Genomic DNA, 25,009 nt, shown 5'->3' on the forward strand with positions numbered 1-25,009 from the left:
TGGCAGATGTGAAACCTAGACAGGTAGATTTCTAGATAGAAAATACCATATGCTAAGCTTTAATTATCATCCCTTTCAGGCATGTTTTCATTATCAAAGCTGCTATATTCCAGGTCTGCGAGAACTAACCTTAGTTGAAAATCCAAACAGCTAAAGCCCAGCTGCCTTTTGATTTTGAGGAAAACGAGCAGTCAAACCAGTGTTTTCTTTCTCTCGCCAACAGAGAGGCCACAACTTAAACTGGGGGCAGTGAAAGAAGGACCTCAGTAATGGGCTGGTTTTGCATGGATGGACGTTACCTTCAGAACTTCCCGCTTATGTGATACTTTGGGAAAAGCTTAAACAGTTCTTCTCCAGCAATGCTCCTCTGCCTCCAAAACCCTCTCTCCTTATTTTTCTTCAAAGATCAATTTAACACCATCTTACGATAACGTCCATGAAAAATAGTCATCTTCCACTTATTTAGTGTTGCTACCTTTATCTTCCTGCTGTCTTCTCATTTCAACCTGCTGCATTTATCTGAGTTACCCACCCGCTGCATTTTGGCTATGGCTCTCTGAGCTTTCTGTGGCAACAGGCTGTAGTCCGTGCTATTTTTTCTATCAATATCTAGGGCACTAGACTCTTCATACATGACTAGGCTTTCTAGGCATCACTGTAAGAATAATAATAATTCAGGATATTATTACTACTTTTAATAATGAATAATGAATTGAGAGACAGAATCACATAGTAGACTCCATTAAAAAAAAAAAAGAGGGGGCAAACAATCATTTCTATCTTGTATAAAATCATGAGATTTGGGACACTTTCAAGCTGTCACTACAATAGGAGTGAATATATTCCAGAGATCTGGTACAGGATACTCTGTACCAACCCTGAAGGACAATATTATGACTGAATGAAAAAGAAAAAAATCACATTAAGAATACTGGTGTTTCTTCTGAAGCAGCTTGAGTTTCAGAAATGTAGGAAGGGTCAGGGAAGAGGGATTAGAAAGCAGCAAACAGGGAAGGCCGTGCTGCATCCATACCTTACGGGAACACGTGATAATGTTCTAAGCACCTACTGTGCCAATGTGAGCCCATGCTTTATGTGCTGAATAATGTCTATATACTCATTATTTTGGATTTTGAAACCCGTATAGTATCTGACAACTCTGAACAGTTAAAAAGAAACAAAAGTGCTGAAGCTGGGGACAATTTTTAATACCAATGAAGGTATTAAATACCAATGAATGGCCTGTGAGTGACCAATAAAAATACTCTTGTATGGTTTTGGTAGGATTCTTGAAAATTAGCTAGGCAGTTGCTACACTGTTGAAAACAAAATCCTGCACTTACTACTGTCAGGGCCTGTTAGAGTACAGGAATTAACTTACTGCCCAGTTACTTACAAACAGTGGTGGTACAGGTCAAGATTCAAATAGAAATGTATAACCAAAGAACTCTCATTACGCAGGAATTTTTAGCTGCTTTCAAAAATTCCTCCTTTGAGTTTCAACTGACTAACTGAACAACAACCAAAATTGAATTGACAAATTCAGACAGAAAATATTGAGTAAGTTTAAGATCCTGTAAAGACTTTTACCTACACCTTTAATTCAGCATGTTATATGTCACACTTAGTTCAGTCAGAATATTTCAAACTGAGCATGTAAACAGAATTGCAGGAATGAGACAAAGTTTTTAGAATTGATCATATTTACGAGCTTAGGAACTGTATGTCTGTGTATAATTGCTCTGGACAAAACATCCCAAGCCCTAGAAATCATGTTTATCAAGTATCCCGTTCATAGAATCATAGAATAGTTTGGGTTGGAAGGGACCTGTAAAGGTCATCTAGTCCAAGCCCTCTGCCATGAGCAGGGACATCTTCAACTAGAGCAGGTTGCTCAGAGCCCCGTCCAACCTGACCTTGAATGTCACCAGGGATGGGGCATCTGCCACCTCTCTGGGCAACCTGCGCCAGTGTTTCACTACTCTCACTGTAAAAAATTTCTTCCTCGTATGTGGTCTAAATCTACCCTCTTTTAGTTTAAAACCATTACCCCTTGTCCTATCGCAACAGGCCCTGCTAAAAAGTCTGTCCCCATCTTTCTGATAAGCCCCCTTTAAGTATTAAAAGGCTGCAATAAGGTGTCCCCAGAGCCTTCTCTTCTCCAGGCTGAACAACCCCAACTCTCTCAGCCTTAAAACCAATCTGAGCCTTTCTTCAGTTTTCAGCCAGCTGTGCTTACAGAACACCTATGTGCCAGGGCCTCTCCCACACTGCATTTCAAAATACAACCTGGTACCAGCTCCTTGGTCCACTGAGAGAAGGCAAATCAATCTCTCGCCATCTGAGCTGATTTAGGAGTGAGGCTGAAACTCCTCCATACCCCCAGCAGCTACCATGATGCCCTTGGTGAGCCCCCACTCCTCTAATCCAAAAGGTTTTTGGTAATGGTACTTCCTGAGGAGAGAAAGGGTTTGGAAGTGGGTAGGATTAAGTTACACTCTTCAGCATGACTTAAGGACTTCCCACTTCTTCTGAGCCTGTGAAGATACTGATCACATGCGTGGAGAGGAGGAAAAAGTGGGGGCACTAGCTAAAAGACCACTGTTTTTCCATTTACTGCAGACAGATCACTTACACCAGTGAGATTGGGAGGGGCAATTTCATCGAGTATAGTTGACACAGGGGTATGGGCAGTACTGTGTAAACGATGGATAACCCTCTTTTATGAGAAATGAGAGTAACAAATAAAGAAAACTAACTTTTACCCATAAATATCTAGCATTCTTCAAGTCACTTGTGGAGAAGTATCCAACTAAAAGAAATTTGCTTGGAGCAGAAAAAAATTGCATATAGAGTAAGCAAAATCTTCCTGAAAGAAACCAAATGAAAATGTAGGTGACATTATACAATATAATTAGCTTCCTCAATTTAGACAGGGGAAAGCTGGGAAAGATCCAAGACTGCACCAGTAAACCAGTCCATGATGGTTTGATAGCACTTAGTATAGGACCTGGGAATCACAAATTGTTGCAGTGTAAAGTTTTGTCCTTCCTCAACAGGAATTTGAAGAGTCCCTTGCAAAATGCCTCCAGGAAGAGTCCTACAGGATACATTTCTTGCTGGTTATACATCTGATTTGATCCATCGAGAGTCTGACTACTGGAGGTTTTGAACCAAGAACATGTTTTTCATTTTCTCCATTCACTGATCCATAACAGAATACTTTTAAAGTTCCTTTCATGTCAGCTACATAAAGATGTTTTCCAAGTGAATGTTTCAACTTGGGACAAAACTAATGGAAAGAATTAGTTACGCTGGATTTCTCCCTTATACAAAACATTATAAAGCAGATGCTAGTGTTACCTTTTCAGGAAAGAATTACACTTAGCATGCTTGAATGATGAATCTACCAACTCATTTACTCTTGTAGTTGCTATGAGGAAGGAAATAGGAGTAAGTATAATGAGACCCTTAGTGAAAGATGTTTTGTGGTGATATATAAAACCAGGTTACAATATCACTGTTTCCTTGGGAACCTCTCTTGTCTAACAGAACTGGAAAGGAACAGAAAAAAAAAATGGGCATCAGAAAACTTGTATTAATAACCCTGCTGCTGTCAGTACATTTAGATGACTTAAGAGAAGCCAACAAAAGAAAGTATCACGTACCTTTGATATATGACTGGAGTGAATTTTCAGTTGCAGATTATACAGTAGAAGAACAATTCCAGAACAGAAGAATGTAAAACAGGGATGGGAATCTGCTTTTTCAGAGTATGGTAGTGAGTTTGGAAAGAGAGCTGAGATGAACAGGAAGGGCAGGTGCCTGGACACGCATGAACATGAAGGCCAGCATTTATAGACATTTCATTACTGAGGGGATTACAAATGAATGCTCCTTAAAAATAAGTTTCATAAATGATCGTACTACATGATAATAATTTGTCTTGTTGGTTGGCTGTAGGTTATTGTTGATGCCATTACTCTGGAGTAGGTAGAGAAGTCTGTGTTCTGAGTATATTTTCATCAGTGTGTCACCCGGGTAATGTAAATAACAGTAACAGCATGAGACAATTCTGTGCAGGCTGACAGGAACGTGAAGAAATAATCTTTTAATTTAATTGCAGGAAAATGTGAGGAATGATAGGTGGAACTGATGGGGAGAAAGGAAGGTAGAAGCATAGAAAGGTCAAGCTGAACCATTTCTTCAGTGAGTCACAGGATGTCTTCTGCTCTGAATCTGCTCTCTCTTTTCAAAGCAAATAGCTAGATAATATATGGGGATTACAGTTCCTGTCCCTGGATTTGTTTGTTTATAGTTACCCGCTTAATGGTACAGCATTTAGTGGGAACAGGGCAAATACCAAGGAGAAAAGAAAGCTCTTGAAATTCTACAGTCATGCTGAGAGCAGGTATTTGTAATTTGTGGATGAAAAATCACGGGTGCGTTGAAATGATTACAGAAGCAGGCACTGTAAATCCAGAAAGTTCAGAGGTAAATATCCATTGGAAAGAAATTCAGATAAATGAAGCAAAGCAACTGTAGTGATGCCTTGCAACCAAAACTACAGTCAGAATACTGTTAGTGTTTATGGTTGAGACACGGCATGAAGTATTTTTGAAACAACCGTGTAACCTGAGAGGGTGCAGAGATTGCTTTCAAGTGGTCTGTTTTTTTTAAAATTGTTCTTAGAAGTGATTGAGTGATTTCTCTCTTTCCTCACTTCCCCAGGATAAAATGTAGTTTCCCAAAGGGATCAGTCCGGTTAGTTCTTCCATTCAACATTTATAGATTGGTGAGGACTGTACTATCTTTGGTAATCTGATGACACACAGTTCTACATTTCCTCCTCTTTTTGACTTCGATGCCAGATTTATCTAGTGCCTAGAAGAAACAAGGAACTGGGTGAGAGCCAGCTGGCTGGAATCCAGTCTGAAAGGTGAAGGTGATGTGGACTGGAAGAGCAGAATGCTTTCAGGACTTGATGAAAAACCGTATAGTTTATTTCACAAGGGTATCTGCTTAAATATAGTATGTTCAGTTTCTATACAACGGTTTATGTATAACAACAAAGGGTCTATCATACATAATTTTACATCAAGAAATAGAACACACTCCTTTCAGCTAAGGATGTCAATGACATTTCCTAGACAAAATTAAAATTTGATGAATATATGTGCATGATAATAGGTATGGATTACTGTTAAGACTTGCTTTACCACAGCCAGCCTATCATGTCCTTCTGGTGGTCTGTTCCTCCAGAACTTGTTTTCCCAAAGGAATGATGTCTTCAGCCCAATATCGCATGCAGAACTCTTTAGCTAGTGCAGCTACATCCTAGAATTTATTCTCTGTGGAAATACAGCTAACGAGGAGCAGGACACTTTCAGAAAGATGACTTTTTTCCCAGGCCTTTGCACCTGGTGGTAAATTGTTGTTATAGTCCATTAGAAATAGCGCCAGCTCCAGGGATGTATGTTCTGTGGTGGAGATTTCAAACCGTCCAAACTAAACCTTACAAAACCACTTTATTATTGCTACATACACTTGTGTGATATCTAACGCTGATGTGAAATAGGAGTTACGTCTCATAACGTGAGAGGAGAGCAGGTAGAACTCTACTGTCTGTAAACAGATTGAAAACCTACAGCTCTGGATTGAATTGTTTCTTCGGCGTTCTTGAATAGGTTATTTCCCGTTTATTTGGGCTGGATGGCATTTTGGGCATTGTAGGATTCTTTTTCCAGAAATTATTTCTTGCCATCAAAATGACTGCTCAGGTGGGGGATTTAGAGATAGCAAAAGCATTTTGAGGGGTTTATTCCATCACCGCCTGGTTTCCAGGGCGGGAAGAGGACTTCCTTCTCCAGCCCTCTCTCATCCGTGTCCCATTCCTGCTCTCCCGCGTTGGAGGAATCTGCCCAGACACACGCTGGGGAAATGTCACACCTCGCGTTGGCTGAAGGACGCTCCGGCAGGGCGTTGTGCAGGCGATCGTGGAGCAGCACCTCTGTTGGGACGGACCCTCACGGCCGTTCAGCGGTGCCGTTCCCGGCCCGGGGCAGCCGGAGGCCCACCCGGCGCCCGTCCCGCCGCTTCCCCCGGCGTTGCTCTCCGGTTCTCGGCCTAAACCGCAGACCGCGCCGTCGCGCCTTCGAGGGGACGGGGCTGTGGCGGCCCTGCCGCCCTCCCGGGCCGCTTCCCCCTTTGCCTTTCCCGCTGCCTCCTCCTCCTTCTCCCGGGGGCCGGCGCTCCCCCCGCCAGCTCCTTCGCCCTGGGGCTGCTCTCGGGGACGGGCCCCGTCGAGCGGGTGCCCCTCTCGGCCCGCCCCCCCGGGCAGTGCCGGCGGCGGGGGCGGCTGGGGCGGCGGCCGCGGAGCGTCTCCCCGCCCTCCCCCTCGCCCCCCCGCGGCCGCCGGGCTCGGTCCTCCCAGCGCGTCGCCGGCGCCTTGGCTCCTCCTTGTCCTTCCTCGCGTGATTTTTATCGCGTCCATTTTTTGTGCGGGGGTAAATAAATAAATAAGGACAGCTGTCGCCCGCCCCCCGCCGCCCAGCCCGCGCGGCGCCGCTAGGGGCGGCAGCCGGGCCCCGCGCCCCGCGCCGCTCGGTGGGGGAGGCGGTGGGGCGATGCGGAGCCCCCTCCCGTGACTCCGGCGCTCCGCCATGCCATGGGTTAGGCGGCCTCCATCCTGCAGCCGAGAGGGCACCGGCCAAGCGAGGCGGCGGCAGGAAGCGGCGCGGCCCGGCCGAGGAGCGGCGGCGAGAGGCGGCGGCGGGAGGCGGGCGCGGCGCCCCGCGGCCCCCTCCATGGACGGCGGCGAGGAATTATGAGCCGCGGCCGGCGGCCGGGACTGGCGCTCGCCCGCTGGGGCTTCCCCCGCTGCGCGCCCTGGGGCGCCGGGGCTCCGCTCTCGCACGCCCCCCGCCTCGCCCCCCGGCAGCCTCTGCCCCGTGTCCTGCCCCCCCGCCGCTGGCTCCGTCCCCCCTGTCCCCGCTGGGTGCTCGGGGTTAGGATAATCTCGCTCGTCCCCAAACCACAGCGCTCCCGCTCCCGCGGCTAATCCTGCCCTTTCCCCTCTCCCTCCCCACCCCGCCTCCGGCCCTTCCTCTCCCGGCGCTGCCCTCTCCCCTCCCCGCTCCCCCTGCTCGCCCCCTGGGCCCCGCCGTCCCTGTCCTCCCCGCTGCCGCCGGCGGCCGGGCTGGTGGGTGCGAGGTCGGGGCTGCCGGCCACCCCGCCCCTCCCCGGCGGGGCCGTCATTAGGCTGCCGGTTGATTACAGGGTATTGATTTGTATGTGCTTCTCCCGGCGCCGGCGGCGGCCGCTCCCGCTGGTGCCGCCGCGGCCGCTGGAGTTAGGGCAGCGCTTCCCGTCGCGGCGGTGAGCTCCCACCAAACATGTCGGCTCCCGCCGGGCCCCGGGGCGGCCCCGCTGCTCCTCAGCCTCCTCCGGCTCCTCAGCCCGAGATGCCCGACCTCAGCCACCTCACGGAGGAAGAGCGGAAGATCATTCTGGCCGTCATGGACCGCCAGAAGAAGGAAGAGGAGAAGGAGCAATCCGTGCTCAAGTAAGGGCGGGCGCATCCCTTCCTCGTCCTCCCGGCCCACGGTCGCGGAGGTCTCTTCCCCGGCCTCGGGGGCGGCACGGCCGGGGCGGGAGAGAGGAGCCGGGCGGCCGGGGGCGGGCAGGGGTGTCTCTCGCCGCCGGCCGTGCCCCGGCGGCTGTTCGGCGCCGGGCGAGTGTGGGGCACGGCGGGGGGGACCTGCCGCCGCGGGAGCGGGCAGAGACGGGGCCGGGAGGCCGCCGGGCCGGCAGGATGCCGCGGCCCGGGCTCGCCGCCTGCCTCAGCCGCGCTCCGCGGGGCGGGCGGCGGCGCGGCGGCTCCGGCTCCGCACGCCCCGGCGCTGGCGGGGGCAAGGCGCCCAACATGGCCGCACAGGTGCCGTTCTCACCCGGCGTGTGCCATCAGGAGGAAGGGGGGTGGGTCGAGGCGGCGGTTGGCGCCGCCGGAGGGGGCGGATCGGCGGCATCGGGCCCCGTCCCGGGGGCGCGGCGGGCTCCGGGCTGGCGGCGGCGGCCCTGCCCGGCGCGGCCGCCCGGGGCGGAGAGGGACCGCCGGGGCCTAGGCTCCGGCCGTCTCGCTGGGTGGGTTTGCCACAGCCGCCATCTTCCCCCGACAACGTGTCTGCCGCCCGCCCCCGCCCCGCTGCTCTTTCCAAGCGTGAGCCCCGGCGCCGGGGGAAGCAGGACGCCCTTCCGCCCGCCCGGCGCGGGCATGGGAGGCGGCGGCGGCCGGGCTCCAGCACCGGGAGCTGTCCATGGCGACGGCCGGGCTCCAGCACCGGGAGCTGCCCGCGGCGGCGGCCGCCGGGCTCCAGCACCGGGAGCTGTCCATGGCGGCGGCCGGGCTCCAGCACCGGGAGCTGCCCGCGGCGGCGGCCGGGCTCCAGCACCGGGAGCTGTCCATGGCGGCGGCCCGGCTCCAGCACCGGGAGCTGCCCGCGGCGGCGCCGCCCCTGCAGCCCTGCGCGGGGCTGGGCGGCCCCGGCCCGGCGGCGCGGGGTCTCGTCCTGCCGCTGGTGCCCGGGCGCGGCGTGAAGCACGGGGGGACGGGGAAGCATGAGCTTTCCCCTTGCGCTGTGCCCCAGCCGCGAGGGGAACCCGTCTGGCTGGAGGCGCGGGGGTGCTGCTCTCGCGTGGGTCGTGTCCTTCCCTAGCCGGGCTGGGAGGCACCGAGTAAACTCAAGAAAACTGTTCTCCCTCCGTGGCGGAGTAATCGCGCTGACTTCTAGCGGCTTAAAAATAAGCAAAGCTACTACTATCGTGGACATGACTTTTGTGAGCGCGGCGAAGCTGAAGCACTAAGCGGGTTTTTATACCAAAATTAGTATTGGACATGTGTCTTGGACATGTTCACTGCAGCTGGCCCTTCACGCTCAGTACCTGGAAGCTGTCTTCTGGGCTGTAGTTGGTGACTTTGGAAGTCTGTTTCCAAGATTCATTGCATCACTGTTAGCATCATAATGAAAACTTCAGATAGCATTTTTGTGACAGCTACTAAACTGTGAGGTGATCTCCTACAAACATTTCAATGTCCGTTTAAAAAGCTGTTTTATTGGCTGAACATTCTGAAGAATTGTCAGTGTAACGTGAGCACTGGAAATAAAGTGCCATACCTTGTTTTATCACCACCTCTCAGTCTCATGCTATACAATTTGCTTGCTATTATGGTACTTTTATTTTAAAGCAATTTAGACACCTTTACATTGCTAAGTTGTGTGGCATATCAAAATAAATACAAATTTTCATCTAAAATTTCTGCACTTTTAAAAATCATTAACAAATAAGGAAATGCAAAATTATTCAAGTTGCAGTTTAAATATATAATAATAGCATTACAGTTTTAAAGAAGGCTCCTGGCAACTTCTGTTGTGGACGATAATATTTGAGATCCAATATAAAGTACAATTTCAGTATGACTCTAGGATCAGCTTGAACTATTAAGCTTACAAATGAAGAATAAACTCTTCTGAAGTAATGACAAGGTAAAACCAACTTAAGAAATGAAACAGAACTGTTTTCATTTGTAATCTTCAGAATCTTGGACGCAGATAATGGACAAAAGACAAGTCTTCATCAAATCTAAAGATAAGCCATAAATTTCATGTGGGGTTTAGTTTCTCGTTATGTCTCACTAAAGCTTCCTCGAGTTCTGTGTAAGCCATGAGGGAAATGGTATGGCGTAAGGTTTATACACAAAGGACAGCCTAAACCAGCTCTCTCAGGAAAATGCTGTTGTCAATGGAATTTGGATAGATGGCCCACAATATTTTACAGGATACTGTGTCAGATGAATAACTCACCAGTTTAATTTGTCTTAAAGTGAAGGGGCTCCTTAAACCATCAGGTACACGTTTATTCTGAAAACATCTGCAGATTCATTAAGCACAACCCTCCACCAAAGTCATACCAGAGCTTGTTCTGCATTTTTAGGTAGATATTACTGAGTTTAGTTCTCTTGACAGATGTTTTCCTTCTGTCAAGATAAGAGAAAGAAGAAGAAAGAAACCCCCCCATATTTATATGAATGAACTACTGTTATTGCATAGAGATAAATATAGAGCTAAATCCTGCAGTCTTTGTTCAAGTGTAATTCTCCTCGAAGGCAAGCTCCTTTTGAAGTGGAAGGTATTTTTGTCTGACTAAGCAATAAAATTGTGTCATTTCATTCCATGGGGAAATATGGGAGGATAAAAAAAGATGCTGAAAACAAGAGTTGGCATTTAGAGATATTATCACAAGAACTGTTCAAATGTTGTAGCAAGGGGCAAGCATGGATTTCCTTTAATTTTTTTGATAATTTATGGTGATTGAGTGTCAGTATGAATGACTAGTCCCTGGGCTCTACTTCCTTTCTCCATTCTATTTCTATTTTGTGCTTTTCAAATTCTTTCGCTGTGCCCATCACTGTGGTATTTGAGCATCTTCCAAAAGTGCATTAAGTAGTGTGACTCACATCTGTAATGTGGACTATTTATTCTTTTCCTTTCACTCCCTGGGGTAAATATGTGTGGATTTAAAATAGATACATAACTTCTTCTCCTTATGCTTGTTTTACTCGTTTTGGGGAAAGGAAATGCAGATGGTATTGAGTTGTAATCTGTAGCAACTAATAGTGAGCAGGTCAGCATGAATTCTTGCCAGGATTTGCTGGAACATGATGGCATGGAAAGCAGAAGCTTTCCAGATTTGCTTTCTCCTTTGGCCTGGTTTGGTCTGTGAAATACGCCTAGCTACAGTTGTGCACTGTGTTCCTGTGGCAGAGCTTCCACTTGAAAAAGGAGGATGGGCAGCAAACTCTACTGCTCCGACTGTCTCTCTTCTGGAATTTTTGGGACCCTTGGAGTGCATTTTGAGTGTCATGCACTAAGAAGGTGTCTTTTTGACAAGGATATTGAACGTATATTTTGCATAATATTTAATATGCACAATACATGACACTCAGAGTGAATTTATGTCTGTACACTGGGCGTAAGTCCTTCTCTGCTGTTATATGAATATTTACATATTTTAAACTTTTATCTTTGTGGGTATTTTACTTCCATGCATATAGCATAGAACTTCTGATGATGGTTTTTCCTTCACATTATGCACATCCTTCCTCTTATAAATTCTAGTTTTGTGTGTGTAAGCTTTCTAACAGATTTTAGATAGCACATTTCCTCCATATGGATTGATTTCTGGGATCGGTCTTGTGCTTTTTTACTTTTCATTTGTACTTTATTTCTGTCTCAAAGGACTGGCTTGAGAGGATGCACACAGACAAAAGATTTGCAGAAGATGCTAGCATGCTGACATTATTTTTAAAGACTTATGTATCAGCCTGTGTGATGTGCATATACACTTTTCTACTTGCAGTATCATGAGTTTCCAGGTCCTTTGCCTAACTATTCTAATGCTAAAGTGCTCTCCTTGTAAAGTCAGACTCGCAGCTCTGAAAATACATGCATTTCAGCTTTTTATGGATATGGACAGTTTGGGCCAGAAGAAGACAAGTTTTCCCAAGAGAAATTTCATTATTAAATCATCGTGCTTGTCATGTATTTGCAAAGTATCACAGGTTTACCATGAGGTCTTTATAAAAGATCTCTTTTGTATGTGTGTGTGGCTGAAATCAACTGGCATTGTCATCTGTTTTATCCAGGGAGAGAAGACAGATGGAAGCATGGTGGGCTAGCTAGAGAATGGTGGCTCTCTGTTAGCCACCACTGTCAAGTCCAGAGTAAGCTTTAGGGAGGCACGACTGGCTGCAGTCTTGTGTATGCTCAGTTGCTGTGCCCGTGATTGCACAGCCATGGTAAAAATTGGGTACCTACACTGACTGAAAGAAAATCTCTGACAAGCAGACCTCAAAGAAGCTAGACTGTGGGGGCTCTGTATGGCACCGTGGGTGAGTGAGACGTGGGGCAGGATGCTGGGCCTGGGGGAGAAGAAGCAATAGATTGATGGTTGTGAGTCACAGCAGTGTAACTATCCGCCTCACAAAGCTATTGTACTGCTTTATAAATAATTATCCTGCATTATAAATAATCAACTCTAATTTACACTACTTTAAAAACATTGTATGTTTAGGATTTGGATTTTAGGGCTGGAGGGATGAAAGAGATGTAGGTGATGATTATTGGTTTTGTTTTTTGAAAATAGAGATATGTATATGGGAATTTCTGAAGTTTATAGGGTAATGCAAAAAGATTTGCTTTTGGCTAGATAGTAAACTAGGAATGCAGGCAATGGTACTTGTTTAAGTTATGCTTCCATAACTTTACACTGCGTTCTGTCTGGAGTGCTGATCAGAACAGTCCATTGCTACACCACTCATCATTTTGCTCTTGTTCCTATGTATTATAAAATAAAATATGGTCAAGGTGACTTTAAAAGTAATAACTTTATGCTGTGTAAAATAAGTGATAGTGGAAGTTATACGAAAATATATAGCTGAGGAAGATAGTTGTCCCCTTCCCTGCCCTGCCGTCTTCCCTGCTCTTTTCCCTTCCTACTAACTCATTCTCTGCTCCCTCCTAATATTCTTTATCATCTCCCCTTTCTTTTGTTTTAACAGTGTGTACTGCTTTTTGGGCCTCTCTCAAAATTGTCATTATTCCTTACTCTTCTTTCTTCCTACATGCTTAGACATTTTATACTGTAGATAATACTTGTCAGGATGTTATTGCTTGTACCATTTGCTCTTCAAGAAGACCCAGTGTTTACAACTGTTCTCTAAAGCATCTAGCACACTTTTGGGCACTGTCTACAAGTAATAGCAGTAGTACTTCCTCTTAGTGACTAAGCAGAACGTATTTGGAGATTATACAGACTGGCAGTTACACTAATTACTGGGTTTGCTAATGTTAATGTTGGGTAAAATTTCAGAAGACTGCAATAGTGCTGATGTTCCGGCATTCAAAAAGTACAAGCAGGATGGGTTGGATCAGAAAGGCCTGACATCATACGGGGCCGAAAAATCAGAAAAGCTGATACAGGATTTAGTTAACAAAGAACTCAAAAAATAGTTATTTAACACCAGCTAGTACGTGCTTTCTGTAATTTTGTCAAATAAATCTGCTTTTGCCTTCTTTGAAACAAAAAGAAGAAAACATTTAATTTTACATCTTAAAAACAAGATCATACTTCAATATCATACTACAAGATTATACTTCAAGGTGCTGGGACTATATCCTAGAAAGTGGTGACTGGGTGAGATTCAGTGGTCTCTGGAAGTGAGGTTAGGGGGCTCAACAGTCCAGTCTGGATTTTGTCTGCATGCATCTGTGAGCTGGGTAATGTCTAAATAACTGAGAATGTCAAATAATTGATTTTTCCATTGAAACAACAGCTTAATTAGTGTATATATTGTAAGTGCAAAAATACACAGAAGTGATAGGTTACTACAGAACTGATATAAAATGTGTTTCTACCCTGCCGATGAGGTTTTAAAATACTTGCAGCATATTCAAAGTTCCGTAATAAGGACGGAAAACTAATATAATGGTTTGAACTTTGAAATTTAATTTGCCATGTATATAAATGTTCAGGTTTTATCTGTAAGGTAGACTTGACAGTCTTAGGAATTTTCTTTAGCTGAATGCCACCTCTCACCCCTCTGCTTTACTGGCTTCCTTAAAGTTTTACTGTCGCATTCACAGTCAGTCAGAAGGCTATGAAAGTTTCAAAGTCTATTAGGCCTACCTTTTCCAAGAAGGATTTTTTTTGTGTTGCTGTCTTTCCTTTTTTCTGAACATACAATCATAGAATCATTAAGGTTGGAAAAGACCTTTAAGATCATCAAGTCCAACTGTCAACCCAACACCTCCATGCCTACTAAACCATGTCCCAGAGTGCCTTGTCTACATGTTTTTTTAACTCCGCCAGGGATGGTGACTCCACCACCTCTCTGGGCAGCCTGTTCCAATGCTTGACCATCCTTTCAGTAAAGAAATTTTTCCTAATACCTAATCTAAACCTCTCCTGACGCAACTTGAGGCCATTTCCTCTTATCCTATGGCTAGTTACTTGGGAGAAGAGACCGACCCCCACCTTGCTACAACCTCCTTTCAGGTAGTTGTAAAGAGCAATAAGCTCTCCCCTGAGCCTCTGCTTCTCCAGACTAAACAACCCCAGTTCCCTCAGCCGCTCCTCATCAGACTTGTGCTCTAGACCCTTCACCAGCTTCGTTGCCCTTCTCTGGACACGCTCCAGCACCTCAATGTCCTTCTTGTACTGAGAGGCCCAAAACTGAACGCAGTATTTGAGGTGCGGCCTCACCAGTGCCGAGTGCAACATGTTCTCTGATGGCTTTTTTTGACAGGAACTTGGGGAGATAAAACCCAAAAGAACACCAGAAATGATGAGTTATGATCTCTTCTATACTTGTTTGACTGCAACAGACATTACACCTTAACAATGAGCTTTGAGGTGGGGATGATTTTTTGAGTTAAGATTAGATTGTGTGGGCTGTCTTAATCATATGTCTTACTATATCATGGTTAATAGCTACAAGTTATCATAGACAACAACTAATTGTGTAAAAATGGCATTCAAAACCAGTTGTCTTTCAGACAAATTAATTCATATTAGAAATCTTAAGTTCAAATCAAACCACATTGTTTTCAATGCTTATGGAGTTTAGATTTTGTCTCTTTTGCAGGACTCCATGGTGTAACAGGAGGAACTGTTACGTCCTTGAAGTATACCTGTCTGTTGAGGGTGTATTATAGTTTATTAATAAGAACAGTTTACATCTAATCTGGTAGTGCTTTTGTAAACTCAGTAAACTCCAGCAAGTGCATCTCGTGATTTGTTAAACTACTGGTGATACAGTAAAATTGTAGAATCAGTGCTGTGCTGAAAAGCTGCTTCTGCGTGATATTATGTTCGACTGTTTCCTCATGTTGTTTCTCCAAGGTATTGACTTGAAGCTGCAAAGGGATCCGTCAGGGCTGAGATTATAAGAGTTAATGTAACAGTACGAGATTGTATAGGGGAGTAGTAGTGCCTTTAAGAAGTTAATACATACCATTTTTGGAGAGTAAGCATTCAAAGTAATTTATACTGTTCTCTGCTGTTTTCATTGAAGGTGGAAGACAGTTCTTTTATAGTCTTGAATTCAAGTATCAGCTGTCATCACATTTCTCTGCCTAAATGTGTTTGCAGAGTCATCTTAGTTGCATTTTGATAAACTGAAATTAAATTAATGCGTTTTGTTAGGGGAGGAGTTTATAATAGTCTACTTCATGTATCTTTTGGAGTTTCGAAGTTTTGATCTGAGAGCCTAAAGAATATCTTTGATTTAGACTTTAAACTCTTTTTTGAAAACCATAGTGAGATATCCTGTTTGTTCTAGCAGGAGTTACTGAGAGCTGAACTTGTGTTTCAAAAAAGTCTGACTGCTTGTATTTAGAAAATTCACAAAGAAAATCTTTAAACTTTAAATACAACATAAAAAAGTTATTTTCTTTTTACTGTCTCTGTGGGGTTGGTTCTTTCTTCTTAAATCGCATATGAAGTTTTTTAAATACTTCCTGATAACTTATTCTTTCTTTATTTAACATTAATATTTTTAAGGTGAATGGTTTCTTATACAAATATTATATTGTATTTGTACATAGACTATCTCACAGGTCATATAGCATTACTAAGTATTTGATATAACATGGCATTTTAGTTCTTTGTATTTGTGAGGGCAGTCTTTCTTTAGAATGTGTATTGTCTGAAGCATATGAGGGACATCAAATGTTTTGACCTTTAAATAAAATTGTGAGTTAGAAGCAGTCAGCCTTTTTTGGAAAATGTTCTGCAACCATCCTTCTATAACTTTTCAGAAATGAGTACTCCAGTGTGTCAGCAAGAAATCTTTTTTGATATACTGTTACTCTAACTCGTGGTGCATTTATACATTTTTCTCTTTACAGAAAGGATGACTGAGAAGTAATGCATTTAAAGCTGTTTAAAGCCCAGATAACACATAGAATAATAGAAAATAGGGCTGGTTGGGACTGCAAGAGGTCTTCCAATTCATCCTTTGCCTCGAGGTATGACCAGCTATAAAACAGCAATTCCTGACACTTATTTGTCTAATCTAGTGATTCCCAACTGTGAGGGCCCACCTAGCCAGTGAAATAAATAGGCTTCATGGCCGAGGCAGGGCACATAACAGACGACACACAGAATTCGTGCTAATCAGCTCTGCAAGAGCTGTGCTGCCTACATAGGAGAAGGTGAGGAGTGGGCCAAACAAATCTTAAGGTAGAGCTCTTGGATACAGTATAAAACTTTTACAGATTTTTCAAATGATACTTTACTACTGAAAGGTATGAGAACAAGTCCAACTACTGACCTAACCAGGGATGGAGATTCCTAGAAGCCCCTAGGTAATTTGTCTCAGTTACTCAGAGTCATTATCCTTACCATTAGATTTTTTCCCCTACTGTTAAACCTAAATCTTTCCTGCCATTTGCTACTTACTCTGTTCTCAATATAAATGCAGAGCAGTCCATTACTTTTCTGTTTGCAGCAACCTTTTATATATTTCACAAATGTGATCATAGCTCCTCCTGTAGATTCTCATAATCTCCTTTCTGTAGACTCAACAGGTCATATTTTCTAGCCTTTTGACCATTCTTGTTGCCGTTCTCTATAGACTTTCTAACTGATCTTTTCTGAAATGCAATGTCCAAACCCAGAGACAATATTCCAAACAAAAGTGTATGAGGAGAGCATAAGGATAACACCATGTGTCTTGCACAGAACACTCTCCTTGTACAGTCAGTGTCGTGTGTGGGGGTTTGTTGTTGTCATATGGCATTATGGACTCACGGTCAGCTTGTGATCTACTATACCTTCAATACGCTTTTCTGCAGGACTGCTGTTGAATCAGTCATTCCTCATTTTGTATTTTGAAGTTGATTACCTCAGCTATGCATAGTGTTTGTCTTCATCCCCATTGAGTTGTATTCTGTCTGTATCAGATGCCTCTTATGAATTTTGCATTAGAGTGCTTAAATAAAATGCACAAACAGCCCTTGGAGCAAGAACGAGGATTTGCCTCTAGAGAGTATCTTAATCACAGAGCTATTTAGACTTTCTGTTGCTTGTCCATACATTCACATTCCTGACTGCACAGTTGCACAACTTCACTGGCAGGATGCAGAATAATCTTATTCCAGTTTTGCCCATAGCTTGTTCATTAGGGAAGAGAGAGCTGTGTTCAAATCTCCTCAAGCTGAGAAAAGTCTACAACACAGGCCTTGCACCTCCTTGGAAAGACATAACTGCTACACTATTGTAAGGGAAACAGTTGCTCTGTCCTCTGCTATATTTATGCAGTCCGTGGAAGCTGTTGGCTGACTTACAACAAATTTGACAAAAATGTTGAGGTGCCAAAAATATTTAATTACTAAGGGTATAATGAAAATAAGTAGATGGGTAGTGGAAAGGGATTGTCCACACTCCTGACTGTGGAAAAGTCTGCTTACACCATATTACATACCAAGGTGTCCTTATAGAGGAGAACCAACCATAGACATCACAATAAATCAGTCATGAGCCGTGAGTCCTCATGGAATCAGACTTCTTTAGGTTCAGCACTCATAGAACTACTTGGTTAATGAAAATGATTGCCTCAGTTTTGGTATCTTTTTCATTCCCGTGTTACAACATTTAGAGCTTGGGTTAAGGACTGAGCCCAGAGAATCTCTGGGATTCTTCTGACCAGGTGTGAATATATATAGCGTAAGACATCTACATCTGAAATTGCTTAGATTCAATTTAAAGCAAATGGAAATAAAGAGGTGCCTTTAGGATGTGATCCATCTCATCTTAAATTAGACATTTCAAATAGGCCGGATGAATTGCAGAGCCTATCTCTGGCTATGGACTTAAAAAGAAGATAGAGTGAATGTGTCAGATGTAGAGGTCTACCTTGTAGACATCTTCAGATAAGTTAAGTTGAATTTCACCCTCAGAGTTCTGCTTTTGAGGGTAACTCTTCACTATTTGGTCTTACAAGAATGCCATAGCCACTTTCCCTACTGGCACTGACTTTTACGGTTCTCTATATTTCTTTAGAAGCCTGTTTGTCAATCTGCATCTTTTGCTTATATCAGTTATTAATTAGGGCAATCAGTTATTAATTAGGGCATGCTCATTTATCCATATCTTTACTATTTGAGACTCACTGCTGGGAACCTGAGTATGTTTCCCTTCTAGTCCAAGGTTATTCTTAGGATTGGGTATATCTTTTATACTAAATTCAGAAAGCCTTCTAAGAATGAGATCTAAAAGGAGACCTTGGAATACAAGATCTTTCCAGCATGTGGGATTAAGCATACCATCAACAAAAGTACATTGCAAAGAAAATCTTCACATGCCATTCACCAATAAGAATGATTAGTGGATATTTTAAGCTAGAAGATAGAATCTCATAGCTGAACCTAGTCTGATTGCTAGATGAGAAGTTACAAGCACAGGATTTGTCTACTGCTTGTAAACGTAAAACAGTGTAACATTAAGACCCAAAGAAAACTATAAACTCAATCTAAGTTGATAATTTCTTTCCATAACCCACACACTATCTCTCTTTTGCTATGTATCAATGGAAGTTAGAGAGTTTTCAACATATGCTTTGAATATCTACTATGCTTTGCATTTCTTCCTTTCTGCCAGTTAGCCATTGCTTTAACAATATTTATTTAGCTACTGTGTATTTACAAGTTGATGGGTCACTTTTGATAGTAGTCTGTTAAAAACACGCTATTGAATTGCTATGCATTCTGAATTCAGCATTCTGAATTTCTTGCTTTAAAACCCTGGATAAACAGGTATCTGCGGAAGATGTTGTATGGTATAGAAATCAAATATATTTTTGCTGAATCAGACCCTAAGACAGTTTGGGAACATGGGTTTTGATTCAGCATGCTTTCATTAATTTGGTTAGTCATTGCGATTATGATTAATTTCATTCTGTGTAACCGACTGCTGCACAGTAAGTGACAGCTGAACCATGTATTATCTAACAGCTAGAAAAATAGCATCACTGTCACGTTTAGAAGGCTGAGGATTATACTTTTATGGAACACGTGTTTTGTACTAAAGTTAAAATGCTTTGGGAAAATCTTACTTTTTTCAAACTACTTGTAGCATTACAGATATGAAATATCATGGTAAACAATATGAACTATTTAAAAAGAATAACTTAATTTTAATTTATGACTAGAAAAAAGCTTCTTCCGATTTTTAATAATTTATTGGCTTTTTGGATTGGTTGTAAAATTATGCCTGTGGATGCTTTGCTGATAGTCTGATTTACATATAAGTGGTAGGTTTGAGGAGCTAAATTTAACTGAATGGGAAATATTTCTCAAGTGCTGATATTACTTCCATGCAAATATACATCACATCAGAAGACATTTCAAGTGAAGCAGTAATTTTAATTATTCTGCTGAACTTTACCAAATATGCCAGGGAAATTCAAAAGTTAGCAGGTTGTGAAGTTAAGCAAAACCCCAATGTGATTGAAAGAAAACTGTATTTTTACCTAGTATCCATATTTCTTTTTAAAAATTGTATCTTCGATGTTTAAAAATATGTATCAGAAAATCCAAATATATTTTTCCTGCCCCGTTTATGGTTTATGTGAAAAAATGCTGTAGAGGGTGCTGTGAAGGCACCGAGTCAAGAAAAGCTATTTTCAGGGTAGAGTACAGAGAAAGTACTTGGTATTTGGAAGCATTGACTTCTTCTGTCTGCTTGATATCTGAACATGCAGGTGGCCAAAGATGAATGAAATTTAATGGTCTATAGCTGAGCACTGATGTACATTTATATATTTCGAATTTATTTAGGCATGGTTGGAAGATAAGTGTTTTTAGCTCCTTTGTAGTGTTTATGTGAACATGTCTTTTGCAGAATTTACTGAGCGTTCTTGTCTAAAATTTGGTCTGAGTTATATATTTGGAAAGTCCTTATAACACAGATATTCTCTTATGTAAAAGAAGCTTTTATTTGGAGAAAGACAAAATAAATGTTTAGTTGGATTTTTAACTATTAGTATAAATGGTCATATTTGCTCTGCACAAACAAGAGTGATAATAATTGTAGAATTAGGCCATGCTCACACTGACATTTCTGCCCCAACTTAACTTCTCAGACATAAATAACTATTTCTTAACTGAGTAGGATCAGTTATTTACAAGTAGATTCATTAATTAAAAGGAATATGGGTTAAAATAGTGCCTTTGTTTAGACTTTATTATTTTGCCTAATAACACTTTAAAATAATAAAAAAACAGCATTCACTGAAACTGGAGTTTCACTGTGGAAGTTGAGTCATGGTTCAATAGTTAATAATCAGTTTGGGTTTTTTTTCAGTTTTTAACCATTGTGCATATAAAGAATATATAATATGCTTGCAAATTACAACATCTACTCGTTTAATAAGAAAGGATTTCCTGAAAGTTTACTGGTAAAATTCATTAGTTCAGTGGGTCATTAAATAAGTAAAGGTACTGCTGTATATTTTTGTCGTTATTACTGAAATAATTGAATGATATACGCCTAATTTTATTCTTGGGTTAAGTAAGAAAAAGTAGTTTCGAATTGGTAGTATTTTTTGTCACTCTTCATAGCCACAAGGTTTTTCTTTGACAAGGCCTTAGGAGTGTTTTATTATAGTAATCCATGAAAATTTGTCTTTCAGAGGGACTGCTGTTCCTAACACAAGTAAGACTAAGTTCTTCCTTAATAATGATGACCTATTTTAAAAGAGCTCCTGCCTCCCATTGGCACTGCTGGGTGTTCAGTAAAGCTGCCCACAAGAAAGATGGTGGCTTGTGTTAAAAGAGGGAAATTGCCAGTAAATATCTTCTATCTTGGACATAAATACTTTTATTCAGTATTTATAAGGTTACTGCATGGTATTATCATGATGTGGAAGGAGGTTTATACAAGAACTCTACTGTGCATTTCCATTGCTTAATATGTTTGGTCATCATTAGTATCTTTTTTAGGGATGGTTTGAACATCTGCATAATAGTTTGTGTATTTACATTACTGAAAGGTATTCTAGCCTTAGTTTCAGTTTAATAAAGTTTTTCTTCAAAACATTTCCCTGTGTGTGAAACAAACGGAGGAAAGTATTGTTATTGAACTCTTGCCCATCAACCCAATTATTCTTTGCCTTTTAATTAATAATTAGGTTCATATTGCCATAATAAATGAAAACTTAGATAAGAATTTATACGGAAGCATGTAACTCACTAGATTTATAACTAAAATCTGTATCACTTCTTTTTTGGTATGGAGTAAGTATTTGTATTGGGTTTACATATCCAGGTGTTGGGGGATGGCTGCAGGGGTGACTTCTGTGAGAAGACACCAGGAGCTGCCCTCATGTCAGACAGAGCTGGTTTCAGCCAGCTCCAAAATGAACCCACTGCTGGCCAAAGCTGAGCCCATCAGTGACAGTGGTGCATCTCTGCGATAACATGTTTAGGAGAAGATAAAAAATGCTGCGCAGCAGCTGTGAGAGAGAGAGGAGTGAGAAAAATGTGGGAGAAACAGCCCTGCAGACACCCAGGTCAGTGAAGAAGGAGGGGGAGGAGGTGCTCCAGGCGCCGGAGCAGAGATTCCCCTGCAGCCCCTGGTGCAGACCATGGTGAGGCAGGCTGTCCCCCTGCAGCCCATAGGGGTTAATGGTGGAGCAGATATCCCCCTGCAGCCCATGGAGGTTAATGGTGGAGCAGATATCCACCTGCAGCCCATGGAGGACCCCATGCTGGAGGAGGTGGATGCACCTTGAAGGAAGTTGTGACCTCGTGGAGAGCCTGCGCTGGAGCGGGCTCCTGGCAGGACCTATGGCCCATGGAGAGAAGCCCACGCTGGAGCACGTTTGCTGGCAGGACCTGTGGCCTGTGGGGGGAGCAGTCCATTCCTGAAGGACTGCAGCCCGTGGGAAGGACCCATGTTGGAGCAGTTCATTAAGGACTGTATCCCGTGGGAAGGACCCCACGCTGGAGCAGGGGAAAAGTATGAGGAGGAAGGAGTGGCAGAGACGAAGTGTTACACACTGACCACAACGCCCATTCCCCATCCACCTGCACTGCTCGGGGGTGGAGGTAGAAGATTCAGGAGTGAAGCTGAGCCTGGGAATAAGGAAGGGGTGGGGGCAATTGTGGTTTTAGCTTTGTTTTTATGTCCACTGTCCTACTCTGTTACTAATTGGCAAGACTTTAAATTAATCTTCCTAAAGTGGAGTCTGTTTTGCCCGTGATGGTAACTGGTGAGCGATCTCCCGGTCCTTATCTCGACCCACGAGCTTTTCCATATTATTTTCTGCCCTGTCCTGCTGAGAAAGGGAAATGAGAGAGCAGCTTGGTGGGTGTCTGGCAGCCAGCCAAGGTCAACTCGCCACACTATTTTGCAAATATATTTACAAAGGCTAACTTGAGCCTAGTGACACCACTCTTCCTGGGTTCCCTGTGGAATGAACACAGCGAGAGAAAAAGAGCCTTCTCTAGAAGGCAGCTCTGAGGGGCTAAATTCAGCTCCGGAGTCCTGGGCAGGTCTCTGCTGTCAGTGCAGCACAGGCAGCTCCGTTGCCAGCTCAGCTGCTCCTTCCTGCCTCCATGACACCATCATGGCCCTGGTGCAAGTGTCTGCTGAACCGTCTAGTGAAACTGCTTCAGGGAAGTTAAGCTAATGAAAAATATTTTTCCCTTCACCATCTTGGCAGAGCATTTTCTTAAGCTACAAAAAGGAACTGATCTGGTTTATTTATCCTGCAAGCTGCTGAGCTAGCACAACTGGGGGGCTGGGAGAGATTAGCTACAGTACTTTGGGAGTTTCTGGGAGGAATGGGCTTATTCCACCATTATTTCCACAATGTGCAATGACTGGTCATGTTGCAGTCATTGAGAAAAGCAGCAGTCAACTTAGAAAATAATTTCTGGTTTTGAAGGTGCCGTTTAAGGTCTATGAGTCAATGTAGCCAAAATTAGTGTTCAGAGCTTTTCTCGTGACGAAAAGAAAGAAAATGCTCATAAAATTTTGCTGTTGAGTAACTGGAGTTGGAAGACCGTTGCCGGTGTTAGTTCAGATAGAGCTAGGTTTTGTGTCTTCATATCAAACAGTTTATGCATGTTTTTTTCTCAAGACACTTTTAAAACTCTGATTTTCTGACATAATGGAATTAAGTTTGTTCAGCTCATAGGATGTGGAAAGAAAGGAGAGAGGAAATACCTTAGATGAAGCTGGCTAAGTGTATGGGCTCTACAAAGCTATGTTGTTGCATTTTCCAATGTGATCTGGGACATAAATAATGAAAGATGCGTAGCAAAGGTCCTAGTTGTAATTGCTGCACACACAAGCTCTTATATTTTCACAGGTGACCGGACACTTTTTATTGTGTAAAATAACGGGAGAGCTGCTTTGCCCCTAGTATTTCACTTTTTGTATGGAGATGAGAGCTTCTGATTTTTCAAATTATGTGATGCCTTTGGCTCTAAGTTTGTTTGCAATTTACTTGACATACAGGCTACATGGATATTTTAAAAAAAGAGGGCATATAAATAATTTTGTTGTAATTTAATCTGTTATTAAAACGTCATTTTAAATAGTGAATCCTGTAGATGACAATTATGGTTGAATTTCAATATGCTAGGGTCAGGAACACATGGACTACTGAAAGTTTGTAAGATTACACAGAGAAACACGAAGTGTGAACTTACCATTGCTACTGTCTATGCCAACACATAAGAAAAACATAGAGCTAGCATAAAAGCATTTCATTTTTTTCTAATTGTAATAAAAGTAATTGATTCTGCTAAGTTATAGACTTGCAGACTTACCTGTGCATCTGATATGTAGCCTCATTGACTTAACTGAGTTTTTTGAAAAAATGACTGTTTGAGAAGTATAGCCATTAAAAATATTACCACGCTAGTAGCAATTTTCTGAATGCCTACCTAGCTGTCTTATTTTTAAGCAATGCTATATTTAGAGGGACGTTTCATTCTTTCAGAAGAGAAATAAATCTATTAGGACTAGGACTATTATGTAGGACTATTAAATATTCACATATTTTGTACTACTTGGTTGCTAATATTAGCCCAGTATTCATTAGGAGCTACATTCTACTATTGGTTAGAATTTCTTTTTTTCTCTTGGATTGCTATAACAGTAATCTTTGATCTGCATTTTATTGAAAAATCAAACAGCTGTCCCCTTTCTTATGCCTCCTCTCTAGAATGCTGGTAAAAATTACTACAGAAACAATATTTTAACATGTTAACATGTGTTATACCCCCACATGAGTGTGATGGCCCTCCTTTCAGAATCAAAGCCCACTCTTCTGGAATGATCTGCTGTCCCCAAATATGGATAAATTATACATTTAAAAAATGTCATATTCACTCAGAAGCCAGCAATTTTATTAAAACTAACTTCCTTTTGAACATTTTTTCTATAAATATCAGACACAAATTTCTGGAGGGTATATTAGGCTTTTACTTTTTCATGGGTTAATATTCAGACTGTCTCAGTGGCTGGTTCAACAAATGTCCAGTTTCTGACTGGATTACAGTGACTCCATTACTGGTTTGTACTGCTGGCTTGAATGCCTGTGTTATTGTAAAATGAAATACTAAAAGGTCTTTCCTCCTAATGCTGTATGTAAAGAAGATGCACTTATATTAGGTATTGCTCTCTGTAGAAAATGAGGATGGAACTTCAATAGAGATCTACCTGAGATGAGAATGGAATTATTCTGTAAAAAGGAAGATATTATGGAGGGCATGTTTATCTTAAACAATATTTTTTTTCCATCTAAGAAGTGATATATTTCTTCCAGTGCTCCAAATATGTTTTAAATTATATAAGTGCTAGTTTAATATTTTTAATTTTACTTACATTTAGGTTATACAAGATAGGATTTTCCAATTTTTGTAATTTTATATCCATT

The 25,009-nt window shown here is 42.8% G+C and overlaps 1 protein-coding gene across 11 annotated transcripts in view; it reads left to right on the forward strand.

Moving 5' to 3' along the window:
• Window positions 1-7,034: 7,034 nt before the first annotated feature.
• The window catches only part of RIMS2 (regulating synaptic membrane exocytosis 2), a 495,218-nt gene continuing 477,243 nt past the window's right edge, over window positions 7,035-25,009 (forward strand). For 4 of the 11 annotated variants that reach the window (XM_075495094.1, XM_075495097.1, XM_075495095.1 and 1 more), the window contains exon 1: window positions 7,038-7,564. In XM_075495094.1, coding sequence (XP_075351209.1) covers window positions 7,395-7,564 — 170 coding nt within the window. In that variant the 5' untranslated portion in view covers window positions 7,038-7,394. Of the gene's footprint in view, window positions 7,565-25,009 lie in introns of all 11 variants that reach the window. The other 7 variants (XM_075495098.1, XM_075495101.1, XM_075495100.1 and 4 more) reach the window with 3 other exon arrangements.

This window comes from Mycteria americana, chromosome 2, assembly GCF_035582795.1.
Source record: "Mycteria americana isolate JAX WOST 10 ecotype Jacksonville Zoo and Gardens chromosome 2, USCA_MyAme_1.0, whole genome shotgun sequence".
Taxonomy (NCBI): Eukaryota; Metazoa; Chordata; class Aves; order Ciconiiformes; family Ciconiidae; genus Mycteria; species Mycteria americana.